Source organism: Miscanthus floridulus, chromosome 11 (genome assembly GCF_019320115.1).
Source record: "Miscanthus floridulus cultivar M001 chromosome 11, ASM1932011v1, whole genome shotgun sequence".
NCBI lineage: Eukaryota > Viridiplantae > Streptophyta > Magnoliopsida > Poales > Poaceae > Miscanthus > Miscanthus floridulus.
In genome coordinates, this window is record NC_089590.1 from 50387455 (window position 1) to 50404981 (window position 17527).

At 47.5% G+C, this 17527-nt stretch overlaps 2 protein-coding genes across 4 annotated transcripts; both read left to right on the top strand.

Annotated features, from left to right (window-relative positions):
* Nucleotides 1-1990: 1990 nt before the first annotated feature.
* Nucleotides 1991-14639, top strand: LOC136490687 (synaptonemal complex protein ZEP1-like). Of its 3 annotated transcripts, none has more exons than XM_066486891.1 (12): nucleotides 1991-2676; nucleotides 2772-3020; nucleotides 3113-3241; nucleotides 3322-3390; nucleotides 3488-3546; nucleotides 10332-10424; nucleotides 11301-11409; nucleotides 11484-11594; nucleotides 11681-11767; nucleotides 12983-13081; nucleotides 13608-13739; nucleotides 14254-14639. In XM_066486891.1, exons 1-11 carry the CDS (start codon nucleotides 2263-2265, stop codon nucleotides 13704-13706), a joined length of 1518 nt encoding a protein of 505 aa, XP_066342988.1. In that variant the 5' UTR covers nucleotides 1991-2262; the 3' UTR covers nucleotides 13707-13739; nucleotides 14254-14639. The 3 variants fall into 3 exon arrangements, with proteins under 3 accessions (XP_066342988.1, XP_066342986.1, XP_066342987.1); XM_066486889.1 differs by having other exon boundaries at nucleotides 1993-2676; nucleotides 3488-3561; XM_066486890.1 differs by having other exon boundaries at nucleotides 1996-2676; nucleotides 3488-3561; nucleotides 12992-13081.
* LOC136490688 (uncharacterized) lies at nucleotides 3581-7040 on the top strand. Its single transcript, XM_066486892.1, has one exon. It carries the CDS (start codon nucleotides 3885-3887, stop codon nucleotides 4707-4709), a length of 825 nt encoding a protein of 274 aa, XP_066342989.1. The 5' UTR covers nucleotides 3581-3884; the 3' UTR covers nucleotides 4710-7040.
* Nucleotides 14640-17527: the final 2888 nt, after the last annotated feature.

Sequence of the window (17527 nt, forward strand, 5' to 3'; positions counted from 1 at the left end):
GTAGGAGGCTCTTCTTCGGCGAGCGCGTCTACCCCAGTCCCCGAGCCTCCACCGACCCCGGCGCCTGCTACTCCGACAGCACCACGCTCTCCAGCCAGGACCTCGGCTGCGATGAGTTCTTTGCCGGCTCCACCACAGCTGGCAACGCCACGCACTCCAGCACCGACAGGCACCACTCCGGGCACGTCTACTCCACCACCAGCTCGTGTCGAGCACGGCCCGGTTGAGCTCGCTACTCCGCTCTCTCACAACGAGGAGCGCGTCGACGCGTACCACGACGGCGAGCCGTTGCGGTACCGTACGATGGAGAACCTTCTCGGCGACCAGCCGGTGCCGGGACCGGTGCCTCACGACCTGGAGGCGCAGTTGCACCTTACGTGTGACGACGGCGAGCCTCGGTCGTTTGCAGAGGCCGAGAGACACGCGGCATGGCGCGCCGTGATGCAGTTGGAGATGGATGCGGTTGAGAAGAACCGCACCTGGGAGCTTGCTGACCTTCCTCGTGGTCATCGCGCGATCACCCTTAAGTGGGTGTACAAGCTGAAGAGGGATGAAGCCGGTGCCATCGTCAAGCACAAGGCTCGGTTGGTGGCACGAGGTTTCGTGCAGCAGGAGGGGGTCGACTTCGACGACGTATTTGCTCCCGTGGCACGGATGGAGTCCGTGCGACTCCTCCTTGCGCTAGCTGCCCAGGAGGGCTGGCGTGTTCATCACATGGACGTCAAGTCGGCGTTCCTTAACGGCGACTTGAAGGAGGAGGTCTACGTGCACCAGCCGCCGGGATTTGCGATCCCCGGCAAGGAGGGCAAGGTGCTCCGCCTGCGCAAGGCCCTCTATGGCTTGCGGCAGGCACCGAGGGCGTGGAATGCCAAGTTGGATTCCACGCTAAAGGGGATGGGCTTCGAGCAAAGCCCGCACGAGGCGGCCATCTACCGACGGGGCAATGGAGGAAATGCACTGCTGGTAAGTGTCTATGTCGACGACTTGGTGATCACCGGCACCAAGGATGCGGAGGTGACGGCATTCAAGGAAGAGATGAAGGCCACCTTCCAGATGAGTGACCTGGGGCCTCTCTCCTTCTATCTGGGAATCGAGGTGCACCAGGATGACTCTGGAATCACGCTTCGACAGACCGTCTGCGCCAAGCGCGTCGTTGAGCTAGCTGGGCTCACCGACTGCAACCCAGCTCTCACTCCGATGGAGGAGAGGCTGAAGCTGAGCCGCGACAGCACGACGGAGGAGGTGGACGCTACGCAGTACCGGCGTCTTGTGGGGAGCCTTTGCTACCTCGCCCACACACGGCCGGACTTGGCATTCTCCGTCGGCTACGTTAGTCGGTTCATGCAGCGACCGACGACGGAGCACCAGCAGGCTGTGAAGAGGATCATCCGCTACGTTGCGGGGACTCTCGACCACGGCCTCTACTACCCGAGGTGCCCTGGGGCGGCACACTTCGTCGGGTACAGCGACAGCGACCACGCCGGCGATATCGACACCAGCAAGAGCACGAGCGGGATCCTCTTCTTCCTCGGCAAGTGCCTCGTTAGCTGGCAGTCGGTCAAGCAGCAGGTGGTGGCCCTGTCCAGCTGCGAGGCCGAGTACATAGCAGCCTCCACCGCTTCGACTCAGGTGCTCTGGCTCGCTCGACTGCTTGGTGGTCTCCTCGGCAGAGACATTAGAGCGGTGGAGCTCAGGGTGGACAGCAAGTCCGCTCTGGCCCTGGCAAAGAACCCCGTGTTCCACGAACGCAGCAAACACATCCGGGTGAGGTACCACTTCATCCGAGGCTGTTTGGAGGAAGGGAGCATCAAGGCGAGCTACATCAACACCAAGGACCAGCTTGCGGACCTGCTCACCAAACCCCTTGGGAGGATCAAGTTCCTTGAGCTCTGCTCCAGGACCGGGATGGTTCAACTCTCCCACAAGACGACGCACAAGACTTAGGGGGAGAATGATGGATAAGTCTCATGTGTGGCTGGTCTTTGTGGGGCTGTGATACTCACATGGTCCTTGTGGCTGTTTTTCTGTTTTTAGGACATCATCTTAGACTAGAGGACAGCATCTTAGAGGACGGCATCTTAGCTAGGACAACATATTAGCATCGTAGACTAGCATCTTAGACTAGCATCTTGACATATGCTTGGTTGGCTAGCATCCTATAAATATGTAACCCCAACCCTTCAGGTTGGTATGGCATTTGTGTGAGCTTGTGTGAGAAATAGACAAGAAAATTACCTCAACTCCTAGTGTCATCCTCTCTCGATGAGAGTAAGAATTCTCCTACTACCAAGAATGAGAATTCAGCGACTAACAATTTCTTCATTTGAAAGGTTCTATGAAATGGCCCAAGAGGAGAAAATGCTAATGACAAGATCTTCTAAGGATAAATTTGAACATCTCCAAAGCCAGTATGTAGATTTGACGTCAGAAAACAATGCTCTGAAAACTGAAATTGAAGAACTGAAGTCCAGACTCATAGAGTTGCAAAGAACTCAAGAAATTGTTATAGTTCAACATGTTGAGGAATGCCAAGTGGCTGAAGATAAGATCAGAAGATTAGAGTCTGAAGCTGAAGTTTCTGCCTCAAACATCAATCAGTTAGAAAAATTAGCTTCTGAACTACAAGGGAGAATTCAAAAGTTGCTAGAAGATTCTACCCTTGCTGAAAATCACAAGGTTTGTCAACTATCTGGCCCAGTTACAAATTCATTTGCTATTGAAAAAATATTGATGATGTGTAAGCTTCCTTACTCATGATATTGTATATGCAGCAAGAGTTGCTTCAAAAGATTTTGAAGCTAGAATCAGATAATCAGGAGCTTCTAGGCCAAGTGCAATCCATTATGGAAGAGAAATCTAATAATGCTGAATCTCTGCAAGGAGAGATAACTAAGCGTGACCAGCAGGTTAATACACTTGAGAATCAGATCAACCAGCTTCGCAGTGTTCTGGATGAGAAGGAGCAACTCTATCGTTGTTCTGTAGAAAGAGAGAAGACTTTGGAGGACCAGAAATTACAGGTTTGTGTCTTTTTAGATCTTTTAAATATCATAATGTGATGGTTTATAGATAACATAAGTACTTAACACAGCCTTTTGAATCCAATGCCCAGGTCGAAGCATCACTTTCTGCAACAGAGTGCCAACTTAGTGAGGCAAAAAAACAGTATGATCTCATGCTTGAAGGTGAAAAGATAGAGCTATCCAAGCATTTGGAAGAGCTATCTCTCAAAAATGACCAGGTATTACATTTCTATTAGTTGCGGAGTACTTTGGCTTCTGGATCGCAAATAAGTTACAGTTTTGCAAATGAAATTTACAGGCGATCAATGAAATCCGTAAGAAATATGAACTTGAAAAGATAGAAATTACTAATGCCGAAAAAGAAAAGGTAAGTTAGCTTCTATTTCAGAAATTATTTGTGCTAGATGTCTAGAATGCTCAAGTTATTCTTATGCCATAATTTTTATGAATGTTTGGAAATTCAGGCAGAAAAGCTCATAAGGGAAATTGAAAACAAATGCAACGAAAAGATATCACAGAACAAGTATGATTCTGAGAGGTATTTGATTTGCCTTTGTTAGAATTAATTACCTCTTAGCTGTAATCTCTTAGTCCTATGCGCCACCTCCAGGCTGGCCAGGCCCTTTGGGCTCTCCCTGCTCTCCTATATATACGTGTAACTCCTGTAATCTAATTAAGTAATCCAAGCCTATTGCCCTTCCTCTATTATGGTATCAGACTAACTTACGATTCCTCTGCTTCCGCTATTCCCGGCGCCCGCCTCGAGCCGCGCCCGCTCCTTCACCCGCGACCCTTCCCTGCCGCCGGCGTGCCCGGAGCTGCCCCCGTCGACGCGCCTGGTGCCGCCCCAGCCGCGCGCCCATGGCCACTTCGATCTCCGGCGCCTCCGCCGCGGCTACCGCTAGCAAGCTTCGTGATGAAGCTCTCGCCGCCGCCCAGAAGATGGAGGAGGAGGCCGCCTCCCTGCACTCCACCAACACCGAACGCAGCCAGCAGCTTCAGACGGAGGCCGACCTCCTCAAGTCCGCTGCTGCCGCTCAGGATCGCGTTCGTGCCGCCGCTGACGCCCTCGAGAAGGAGCGCGCGCAGGCCGACGCCCTGGAACAGCAGGCCGCTGCCCTCCGGGACCGTCTCCGCACGGACTCCCTCCACGACGACGACTCTCAGGACGGCGACGATCACTCCATCTCCTCCGACGCCGCGGCCATCGCTCATCTGCACAGCCAGGCTGCCGCTGTCCAGAACATCAAGAACTTGATTCCGATCGTTCTGAACCTCCAGTCCTCCAACTACTCCAGGTGGCGCGGCTACGTCCTCCTCATCCTCGGCCGCTTCGCGTTGAAGGACCACGTCCTCAGTGACGCCTCCCGCTTCAACGATCCAGCGTGGTCCCGCATGGACTGCGTGGTCGTCTCCTGGATCTTCAACACCATCTCCACCGACCTTCTGGACGTCATCCATGAGCGTGACGACATCTCCGTTCGGGCAGCGTGGCTCGGCATTGAACAACAGTTCCTGAACAATCGCGAGTCACGCGCCATGCTCCTCGACGCTGAGTTCCGCACCCTCTCCCAGGGTGCCCTCTCCATCGACGACTACTGCCGCAAGATGAAGGGCATGGCTGATGCCCTTGCCGATCTTGGCGAACCCGTCCATGACCGTACTCTGGTGCTGAACATACTGTGAGGCCTCAATGAGCGCTTCCAGTTCATGTCGCAGTTCATCACGCGCCAGAAGCCGTTCCCCTCCTTTGCGGACGTCCGCGCTGACTTGCGCCTGGCCGAGCTCAACATGGCACCTCCCTCGGCACCTCCATCGGCTCTCGTCGTTTCTTTGTCCAGCAAGCCACCTGCATCCCAGCCGGCCTCTGGGTCTGCAACCCCGCGTCCTCAACAGAACGCCGAGGGGGGGGCTCGTCTGGTAGTGGCCGTGCCGGCGTCGTCGTGGCGGCCGTGGCCAAGGCGGCTCGAACAGTGGCTCACCAGGTGGTTCCCAGTGGCCCTCCCTCAACTCGTGGACTGGGTCCATCCACATGTGGCCCGGGTCCACTCCCGGTGGCCCTCGCGGTCCACCTCCCCGCACCGGCCCGCCTCCGTCGCAGCAGCTGCAGCAACACACTCTGGTGGCCGGCGTGCCTCCAGCCTACTACCCTTCGGCTCCTGGGACATACCACCAGGTGCCCACCCAGGCGTCTCATCCTACGTAGACGCCAGCACCACCTCCGACGCCTCTTGCTTGGTCACCGTAGGATCCCCAGTCCCTCGCTAACGCCTTCAGCACCGTCACCCTCACCCCGCCACCGAACTCCTCGGACTGGGTGATCGACTCGAGTGCTTCGTCTCACATTGCCTCCAACCCTGGTATGATTACCGTATCTCCATCCTCCTCTTTTCCTTCCTCCATTGTTGTGGAAAATGGCGCCACTCTCCCGGTTGTTGGCACTGGATACTCCACTCTTCCTGGCCCTTTCCGTCTCAACAATGTCCTTATAGGTCCTGACATCATTAAAAATCTTCTTTCTGTTCGCAAGTTCACTACTGATAACTTTGTTTCTGTGGAGTTTGACCCTCTTGGTGTCTCTGTGAAGGATCTCCGTACCAGGAACACCCTCCTTCGATGTAACAACTCAGGGCCTCTCTACACCTTGCAGCTCCCGTCGTCGCCTTCTGATCCTTGTGCTCTTGTGGCCACTCCTTCTCCAACTACCTGGCATCATCGTCTCGGCCACCCTGGCAGGGCTGCCCTTCAGAGTCTCGCCCAGTCATCTTCCATTATCTGCAGCAAGTCTAAAGATGACTCCATCTGCCATGCCTGTCAGCTTGGGCGCCATGTTCGCTTGCCTTTTACTAGTTCCTTGTCTAGAGCACCTAAAAATTTCGATCTGATACACTGTGACCTGTGGACATCCCCTATTGTCAGTGTATCCGGATTTAAATATTATCTCGTTATTCTCGATGATTGCTCTCATTTTCTTTGGACTTTTCCTCTTCGATTAAAGTCCGACACTTTTACTGTCCTCTCCAATTTCTTCGCCTCTGTGCACACTCAGTTTGGTTGTACCATCAAATCCGTGCAATGTGACAACGGTCGTGAGTTTGACAACTCTGCGTCTCGTGCTTTCTTTCTTGCCAAAGGTGTTTCTCTCCGCATGTCATGCCCCTACACCTCGCAGCAAAATGGCAAAGCCGAACGCATGCTTCGCACCACCAACAATGTCACCCGTACCCTGCTCTTCCAAGCGTCCATGCCCCCCTCCTACTGGGCCGATGCACTTGCTACTGCCACCCACCTCATAAATCGCCTCCCCACCAAAACGCTGAACATGAGCACTCCCTTCTTCGCACTCTATGGCACTCACCCTTCCTATCATGACCTCCGGGCCTTCGGGTGCACCTGCTACCCTAATCTCACCGCTACCACTCCTCACAAACTTGCCCCGCGCTCTTGTTTATGCATTTTCATTGGCTACTCTCCCGATCACAAGGGTTACAGGTGCCTCGACCTCGCCACAAACCGTGTCATCATCTCTCGCCACGTTTTCGACGAAACAACGTTCCCTTTCTCACTTCGTCGGCCCTCACCGCCTACACACGAACTGGATTTTCTAACTGATGACGACCCTCCGTCGGTCCCTTTTCTTCCTGCAGGTACACCTGGAGTCGCTGCCACCCTGCCAGCGCCTGCACCTCTGCGGGCCCCCTCCTAGCCGGTGTCTTCAGTCACCCGGGCGCCGGGACTGGGCACACCGGCATCCAGGTCGCCTCCGCCGGGCTTCACCATACTCAGACCAATGGGCGCCTCGGTGCCCACTCCGGGCACGCCAGCGTCCCGGTCTCCACCCGGTTTCACCGCGCCCATGGCTCCCCCTCCACAAGCGCCCGCTATACAGGCATCCACGGCGCCCCCTCCGCCAGCGTCCCCTCTACAGGCGGCCACGGCGCCCCCTGTACAGGCGCCCCCGGCTTCCTCCTTCAGCAAGCCGCCTGTCGTCCACGTCTACACCCAGCGTGCCTCCGCACCCAGCTCGCCACCTGAGTCCCCCGCTGGGGCTCCTCGATGCTCCGGCTTGATTCCCTCTCCACCGAGCTACGACAAGAGTGGTCGTCCACTGCCAACAGGAGCCGTCTCCATCCCGCCAATCGCCAACTCTCATGGCATGGCGACCCGCGGGAAGTCCGGATACAGGCAGCCTTGCCTTGCTCTACACACCGAGGCTCTGTCCCCACTGTCGCGGTCCTGTCGTGACGCTCTTGCTAATCCGCACTTGCGTCAGGCCATGGAAGACGAATTTGCTGCCCTCTTGGACAACCACACTTGGGATCTCGTTCCTCGGCCTGCCAAGGCAAATGTGGTCACCGAAAAATGGATCTTCAAACACAAGTTTCATGCTGATGGCTCCTTGGACAGATACAAGGCTCGTTGGGTGCTCCGTGGGTTCACACAGCGCCCCGGAGTTGATTACGATGAGATTTTCAGTCCCGTCGTCAAGCCCGCTACCGTTCGCACCGTCCTCACTCTGGCTCACTCTCGGGATTGGCCCATCCATCAACTTGATGTGAAGAACGCCTTCCTCCACGGGACTTTGTCAGAAACAGTGTATTGCTCTCAACCCACTGGCTTTGCTGATCCTGCTCTTCCTGGACACGTCTGCAAGCTCAACAGATCCCTCTACGGCTTAAAGCAGGCACCGCGAGCATGGTACAGCCGGTTTGCCTCTTTTCTGCTCTCACTGGGTTTCACTGAAGCCAAGTCAAACACCTCTCTCTTCATATATCGCCGTGGCACCGCGACAGTCTACTTGCTTCTATATGTGGACGATATTGTCCTTACAGCCTCCTCTGAGCAGCTCCTACACCGTGTGATTGATGCACTGAAGAAGGAATTTGCCATGACTGATCTCGGTCCCCTGCACCACTTTCTCGGCGTGGCAGTTCAGCGACACAGGGATACTCTCTTTCTCTCACAACGTCAATACACTCTGGACATTCTCACTCGACACGGTATGAGCGACTGTAAACCATGCTCTACCCCTATCGACACTTGTGCCAAAGTGTCTGCTGATGTCGACCCTTCTGTTGATGATCCTACAGCCTACCGCAGCCTTGTGGGAGCTCTTTAGTACCTGACCTTCACCTAGCCTGACATTGCATACGCCGTCCAACAAGTCTGCCTACACATGCATGATCCCCGGGAAGTTCATCTTGTTGCTGCCAAGTGGATTCTTCGCTACCTTCAGGGCACTATCGGTCATGGTCTGGTCATTCCCAGATCTGCTCCAACTCAGCTCGTCGTGTACATCGACGCCGACTGGGCCGACTGCCCCGACACCCGTCGTTCCACCTCAGGCTACGCTGTCTTCCTCAGAGGCAGCCTTGTTTCCTGGTCGTCTAAGCGCCAACCCACCGTTTCTCGGTCAAGCGCCGTGGCCGAGTACCGTGCCGTTGCCAACGGTGTCGCTGAAGCCTCCTGGCTGCGGCAGCTTCTACAGGAGCTTCACCATCCTCTAGATTCTGCCTGCCTCGTCTACTGCGACAACGTCAGCACCGTCTACCTCTCCACCAACCCCGTTCAGCATCAGCGCATCAAGCACGTGGAAATCGACCTCCACTTCGTCCGGGAACAGGTCGCCATTGGAGCCGTCCGTGTTCTTCATGTTCCCACCACGTTGCAGTTCGCCGATGTCTTCACCAAGGGGCTTCCTTCTTCTGTATTTATGGATTTCCGCTCCAGTCTGAACGTTCGCTCTAACGACGTTCCGACTGTGGGGGGGTGTTAGAATTAATTACCTCTTAGCTGTAATCTCTTAGTCCTATGCGCCACCTCCAGGCTGGCCAGGCCCTTTGGGCTCTCCCTGCTCTCCTATATATACGTGTAACTCCTCCTGTAATCTAATTAAGTAATCCAAGCCTATTGCCCTTCCTCTATTAGCCTTAAGGAGGAACATGGCACAATGGTAAGGTGAACGAGTTTGGTTTTCGTCATTTTAAGCAATTAAGTTTACTCTTCCTTAAGACTTAGCGCATGTGTTATGAGTTATGACATGGAATGATGCAAAATGTTGGTGCTGAAATCAATGTTTTCAAGTCGTCCGATTAATCGCGATTAATTGTGATTACTCGTCCTAATTGGTCCCTGGTGTTCGATTAGGAGGCTCGACTCGATTAGCTCGACTAGAAAGCTGGTCGTCCGATTAGTCGACGAGAAATCGCGATTAGTCGTCCGACTAGGACAGGGACGACCAGTTTGGTTACTCTGTTTTTTTGGCCTGTTTAACTGGGCGGACATGTGGGCTACTGGGCTTGCAGCTTGCAGTTTGGCCTGATAGGGTTAGAATTTTTAGCAAAAAGGACTGTTAGCCTTTGTTGCGCTGCATCTGGATGCGAGCGTAGTTGGAGTGAATTTTCTGTTGTAAGTGCTAGTGTACTACTGCTGAGTAATTAAGTATGGTAGTAATATTGATATGTGATTCTGCATTATATTTTGTGTAGGTCCATACGAAAAAGAGAAATCGATTAGATAACCAAAGGTTAAATAAGTTGGTATATGTCAGTTACAACCACAAGATGGAAAACAGATTTAAAAAAATTAGAGAGCTTGGTTCCAAAGGAAAGAGATGCAATCCACTCTTGCTTGATGAATTTCATTGAGAAAATGAATGGGTCAATGAAAATTGTGAACCAGAACCAGTTCAGGAAGGTGGTGGTGATGCTATGACTTGGGCTGTTGTGGATGAGGATATTGGTGCAACTCAGGGTCTAGAGGGACGTAACTTGCCTAGGGCTGCTGTTGCTGCCACTCATGCTGCTGTTGCTGCCCCTGTGAGGCGTACTTATGCTAGGAACAGGAAGCGTCCAAGGAACACAGTGACTCAAGATATTGATGAAGTTGATGAAGACCAAGATCAGCATGTAGATTCAGCAATAGCCTGTAGATTCAGCAATAGCAATGGAGGAGGATGAAGAATCTGCACCAACTGAAACTGGAGATGGACCAACTGGAGATGGAGATGGAGGCTTCAATTTTAATGTTGATTTGCTTAATTAGATGGCTAGTTGCCTACTTTTGTTGGACTGTTAAATGTCAATGTTTGTGACTCTGTGTTGAACACTTTAGCTTATGTGTACTGAACTTGTTTGGTTATGTAATATGCTGGCTGTGTGGCTGCTATGGTCTGCTATGTGCTAACTGCTAAATGCTAGTTATTTGCTACTGCAGTAGTGCTTGCTAATGCAGCAGTGCTGCTGTTGAGCTGTTTTAAGATCAAGACTACATTAGTGTTGCTAATTATGGTCTTCTTTGGTATTTTAGGCTTCCAGCAGCAAGTCAGCAAAGAAATGGAGTTTGGGACAGGAATATGGACCTCTGGACATGGCAGAAAAGAGAAGAAAACAACTCCCACAAGTAAGTCACCAGCTAAACACTAATGTAGTCTTGATGCTTGCTTTATAGTGTATACTATATAGTATATATAGGTATATATATAGTAGGTATATATGTCCTGATATACAGGACGACCAGGGGTCAACTAGGCTCGACTAATCGGCCTGGTCGACGACTAATCGCGATTAGTCTCCTGGTCGGTCCCATGGCGACTAGGTTCGACTGGACGACTTGAAAACATTGGCTGAAATAGTTGGACAAAGTAAGCCAATGCGTTAAGGTGCTGATAGCTTGGATTTTTATACAGACTTGCATGGAGACTTTCTTTTAAGGGTTCTCTGCTGAAAAGGTTTAGTACATCAAAATGTTACCAGACGTCCTCGGCGTTCCTTTCTTCAAATTGCAGTTCCTAAATGGCCTTGCCATGTTGATAAAAAGAAAACCATACCAAAATATCCTAAGGTCAATTAGTTTAAAGATTATTTCTAGGTACTTTAGGGTAAGCACTGAAGATGGGTTTAGTGATTTACATTATATTCATCTGGCACACAGCTCATAGCATACTGCTGACAAAATTTGAGGCTCCAATAGCACTTTGGTTTCCGTTTGGTTTCGCAGCAGCTTAGATATGATATTCCACAGCATGATATCCAATAAACCATTTTAAAATTATGTTCCTGTAAAATTTTAGGCTTTCAAACTGTTATTGCTATAACTTATGGACCTACATTGCATAACTAGTGAAATACTAATATTTTTTTTAAGAAGTATTATTTAACTGTTTTTTACATGGAGTCAAAAATAGGATATAATTAAATGCTACACAGTAGCTAGTTTGATTAAAAGTGTGTATTTCCCCCCTGAAATGACCATGAAGGTTGATTTGCTGATATTCAGGTGGCGAGAATTCAGCAGGATAATGAGCATAAAGAGTCAATTCTCCAGGCTCATCACAAAGAAGAACTGCAGCGCATTCAGTCTCAAGGCTGAGAATGAATTGAGGGAGGTCAGTAACAAATTCTGCAACAAGCTTTGATCATGGAAGTTTTCCAGACTGATTGAATCTGTATAAATATGCAGAGGCTGTCATTGCTCAGAAAAGAGCATGAACTTCAAATAAAATCACTAAGGATGCGTCATGAGGAAGAATGCCAGAGGATGCAGGAGGAACTGGAGCTTCAGAAGTCCAAGGTGGTGATTGCCTGATTGGTATTTTCGTCGTTTTGACTTTTGAAGATAGCCACTTTAGTAAATACTTAAAGCATTCTATGGTGCAGGAGGAGAAGCAAAGAGCGTTGTTACAATTACAGTGGAAAGTAATGGGAGAAAGTCAACAAGTTGATCAAGAAGTGAACTCTAAGAAGGTTCTGTCTACTCACCAAGTTTGGATACGTTCATAACTAAGTGATGTACATGTCACATGCATTCAATGTTTGTTTTAGTATATTGATTGCATAGCATGCTAAGCCTTGAACATAATTATGAAGTCAATATGTTCTCACTAAGTAAGGTCAATTGTCTCACGGAATGGATACCTTGTGCAAATAGTTTTTTGTAGGTTCTACATTAATCAGAAAATATTTTTTTCTAGGTTCCGCATTTCTAACATAGTGTTCTGCCCCTACCGAGAGAATCAAATTGACAAAATAACTTAATGGTATTACACTACTATGGCTCTACACCTTTGTGGCCTGTTATTTCATACGCAATTATTTGGGCCTTATTCTGATTGGATTGCAATAGCTGTTTTACACCCTTCGACGCTTTTTAGTTCATGTTGTTTGGAAAAGCAAGTGTAAAGCATCCATAATTGTTAAAGTAGTATCATGTTTGGAATGCACATATGGTCCAGTAGCACTACTAATGAAAGAATATGTTATTTTAATTTTCAATTTGGCCGTGCAATCATTAATTCAAACAGAAATTAAATATAACCATTAGTTTCATTTCTGAAATTAAATCTTACATGGACATACTGCAGCATGGTTTGTTGTGCACTTTTGTCAGTTTGTCTTGTTTGAATTCATTATATGCTTTGATTTATTTTGTATGCATGGACTATGGACAAAGTGTAGGTTTCAAGCCCTCCTGTTCTGCACTGGGTTGCTTTGGCACATTGTGATTTTCATTTGATTGTAATCCTACTTATACTTTTGTTGCATTCAAATATCTGAACAAAATCTTCATTCAATGCATGTATATCCTATTTTCTGGAGTACTAGTAGCTGTGTTTCATATTTGTCATCTTGATCATAATTCTCTCTAAATGGTATTACTAATTTCTTAGACAAATCAATGAAATAGAAAACATTTTGGTTCTTCTATCTTAATTACTAAGGAGGATAGTTAAGGAAATATGCTAAATCGCAAGGTAGTTTTCCATCTAGATTTTGGCGAAGTGCTTTTTGAAAATTGTTAGAAAAATGCATATGAAGTTTCAACATGTTTGGAACACAAGGCTGGTCCAAATTCCTATCTTGTTTTTTCCCTGTTTAAGTGAGACATCAGTTGATTCTCCTTTCTAATTTAGCTCGTCATGATGCCTCGTACATGTTACTCAGTCCTTACGAAGTGCATAGATTTTTCAGGAATACTCTGTTTCGTCGATTAAGAGGAGAGATCCATATGGAAGAAAAGAACATGAGGTCCAGTTGGCAAGTCTGGAGACCAAACGGAAGGTAAGATGCCATTATTTTCAGTGAACCTTATTATGTTCTGTTAGATCAATGTTTTATGTACAATTGTTGAGTTCTAATCAAATTTAGAAATCCTTTTTGAACTTTAGTTTTTTTCTAATCTATGGTCCATATGTTGTTTGTAATTTCCTATAATTGCTATTTCTATTAAAGTTTGTGACATAAGCACATTCATAGTTGACATCATACCACATAGCTAACAATTTCTCAAGATGTGGTAAGCATGATACTTCCAAAGGAGACTGTATTTTGACGAGCTTCCTTCCATACTGTTTTTTTTTTGTTTTTTATTTACCATTAAATTCTACTTGTTTTCCTACTTTGCCTATGATTGCTGATGGAGTAAATGCATCTGAATCGAACCAAAGTAACCTCTGCTGTGTTGTGTTTCATCATGTAACGGAGTTGAATTAGAAAGTTTTTAAGGGCAACTAATCAAGACATGATTATTTCCTATACATTGTGTGTTTTTGCAACACTGACAGTTATGATGTGCTGCATCCTGCAGGTTCCTACAGGATCCCGTGCACATCCTGCAAACCTCGGTGAATTATTCTCTGAGGGTTCCTTGAATCCATATGCTGACGACCCTTATGCTTTTGGCTAGAAGGTGATAACTTGTTTGCGTTTGAAAAAAAAGGTGACAACTTGTTTCCTCCTTGGCAGATTTTACTTATTGAGCAGTACTACACTAGTCATGCGACACTGAATACACCCAATACTGTTTCATTTATCATTTATTAACTTCTGAAGAATGGCAATCTTAACCTGGAACTTGCATTTTTTCGAGTAATTTGGACTGGTTAAGACAAGACTAAATTCAACTAGAGCTGTTAGATGACCATAACTATGGTTTGAAAACCATAATATAACTTGGTACCTTGCTGAGTCCGTAACACATTTCTTGTTAGTAATTTACCTATTCTCACCAAGTCTAGTTCATGATTTTGGGTTAGCATCGATTCCAGTCTTTTTACTATCAACAGTTTGATCAGCAGAAACTGCCAAATTTGTTTCTTACCATCAGTATGCCATATTTTGGCCTGGAACTAAGCATTACATCTGCAAAGTGATAGTGAATCCTTTGATGGGTTATTCATGGGAGTATAGGTGTCTTTCTGGTCTTGAAATTTGAACCGAATCTCGTCTTGCAGCTCACGCCTGGAAGTATCATCTTTGCAAGCACGATGACGAATTCTGGAACACACAAGTACCTCCACCATGTTGAATCAATAATCCTGCGGCCTTTCCCTGGTCATATGTCCATCCTAGTGTACATGACTGCCGTTCACTCATGTATCTTAAGCTGTGAAGCATTGCTACTGCAATAAGCATCATGATTGTCTGATTTTTTTTAGATTAAGACGATTGTCTGATATGTAGGTGATTTGTGAACGAACCGTACATGCCATAACTACGGAGTAGCCGAATATCCTCAGATAAAATACTTACCAGCCTCAGCATAGCTACTGGATCGGTATGTTTGTCTGATAATATGCCGTCGACCGTACATTTGTGAATGAACCGTACATTTGTCTGATATGCCGTCGACCGTCGTGCGGTGCTGTTGGATCGGTATGTTTGCTCTTCCCGCCGGATGCCAAGACCCGGTCGAGTCCATGGGCTCGGTCTGGACGTGACACCGGCATAAGTGTTTCAGTGTTTGCTTCCAGTCATGCTAATAGTTGCAATGTTGAGGTATTGCCACTGGATGTTTGCACCTATGACCTATATGGCACGACGAAAATAGTTCGGATCGATCAGAAGTCTTTGACAGTGATGATGATCTATGTTACGCACATCGGCACATGGGCTTTGTTAGCTTAACAACCATCATGCACTGATTGGTTGCCCAGACGACGGATTGGACAGCGTAGTCTTCTTTTCTTAACCCAACGTTTGCTAACAATAATATCTCCAGTGCGAACTGCCTGGCTTGCACATGACTTAACTTAAGCCAACGTTAACGTATTGCTTGCACGCATTAAGGGAGTGTTTTAGATCCACACGTCTACTCCCTCAATTTCAAATTATAAGTAATTCCAACTTTTTTTTTGAGAGTCAAAGCATCTAACCAAAAATTATAAATAAAATTACTATAAAAATATAATTAATGAAGAATCTAATGATGCTTATTTAATATCATAAATATTATTATTTTATTATATATAAATTTGGTCAAGCTTGAGATTCTTTGACTCTCAAAAAAAGTTAGAAGGACTTATAATTTGGGATAGGGGATAATAGTTAGCTATTAAAAATTAGCCAAGAGGATGTTTAGATCCACCCATCTATTAGTTATTGTTGATGCAAAAGTGGATCTGTAAATACAAAGGACTAATACCCGAATCGATATCCAAAGCGTACCAGTCGATTTGACCTATTAATCGACAAGGATGAAGATACGAGCACTTTGGTCCTGACAACAGCGATACGCCCGGAAGTCACGGCCAAGAGGTACTCACACGGAACTCAAGAATCGCCGAAGGTCGCACTGAAGCTATGCAACTCGCCGAATCAATGAGAACTCGTAAAAAGGAAAAATATGCAAATTGACGAAGTCGCCGAAAAGTAAGTAGATGCAAATAGGAGTAAAAATTGGTTTTGATATTGATTGATTATTTATTACATTGCCCCTCAATCTATATTTATACCCTGATCTAAAGAGACATAACCAAATACAACTAGGACACCAAGTCCATATCTAAGGAAACACGTGACTCTTACATGAATCATACTCTAACAAATATAGAAAAGAAAATCAACTCCTATCTATTTCCCTGTCCGCCTCAATTACGATGGAAATCTCACCGACCTCCTTTCCATCGGCATCCTTCCTGTTTCATCGGCAGTAGTCTTCAAGCCTTCCTTCATCGGCATCGACAATAACATCTCCAACCTTATCGGCAACGCCCGAGTCTAAATCAACCTTTCCATCGATCACCACCATTCATCGGCAACCATCTTTACAAGCTGATTTTCATCGGCTGTCAGCGTATACAGTAACTTTCCTCCTGCCGATTAGCCCACTCTGATCATTTTAACACGTGCAAAAAACGGTGTCAACACATGCCCCCCAATTTCGGAGTATAAAACCATTAATGCTCCGAAATTTACTCCAGATAACGTTTGCCTTCGCCTAATTACCGTAACTCATCCTTCAAGCCAAAACTTGATCTGTTATCAAATCTAATCCTGATTTACGCACCTCAGTAAATATCGCACAATTGCCAACCACTCTTGCCCTGATTATGGTTAAGATACCGAAATAATAATCCATCGGCAAGATCCTAACATAATAATGCCGCCATTTTTAGAATTAAAATATCCTGTACCGAGATCTCTTCCAAGTCATGATTACTTGCCATCAAATCATCTGTACAATCCCTTGATTATCGTGCGAACAGTTACCATATCCATCTGAACCACCTCAACCTACATGCGCGCGGCATAGAGATAAGTTCAGAATACCCCTACTCCAAGCAGCTTATAAATAGATTTCTCCGGAACGCTCGTCTTCTACCCTCAGACTCCAATCTTTGACATTCTCTCTTTTCGACGGCGACTCCGACGAACAACTGCGCGACCTCAACCAACAAGAACTTTTCTCCAGCGTCAACCTCGAGTCTTCGGCTCGTGCCCCCATCTACCTCAAGATAATGGCAATCAACTTCGACGTCCCTGCGGTTCGTTCCACTTCCGTTACCTTTTACCTCGATTCCTCTGGTCTTTGCGAGTTCACACAGTTGGTAATTTTTTCTCTTTTCTTTTGTTCTTCGGATCCTCTAAACTTAGGAACTGCGCAACAAATTAATTATTCCAACCGATCAACCGCATGTCCAATGCCTAGGACCAATGGGCAACCCAGATCCAACTGATCTGATTAATGCAGAGGTTAACAGAATCCCTTTTAGAGCCCAAAATTTCTCTCTGAATTTATGGAAAGATACATTCCGATCTTGGCCCAAAACCACCAAAGGGTGGAAAGATTGGTACTTGAGGGTCAATAGGTCGATGCAAGTACACTGGGCAGAACGGAAGCTAGACCAATGCATTAGGCTATCCATTGCCGATATGCAAAAGAACGAGTCAATGATGATTGTAGCTGCTTACTTCTGGTCAGACACAACAAACACTTTTATGTTTGGACATGGCCCAGCTACTCCCACACTTGCCGATGTCTACATGCTCACTGGCTTGGATATTTCAACTGCCGATGAAGGCTCCATCTATGGCAGAAAATCTGAATATAGGGTGAATACCCACAACATCGGCGGTTGGACGGGATACATTCAAGAATGCCAGAGAACCGGGACAGTTAACCAGATGGAACATGCCACATTCTTGAATATGTGGCTAGAAAAATTTATCTTCTGTGGTCGATCAGTAGGACCAACCAACGCCTTCCTCCCCGCGGCTGAACTCTTG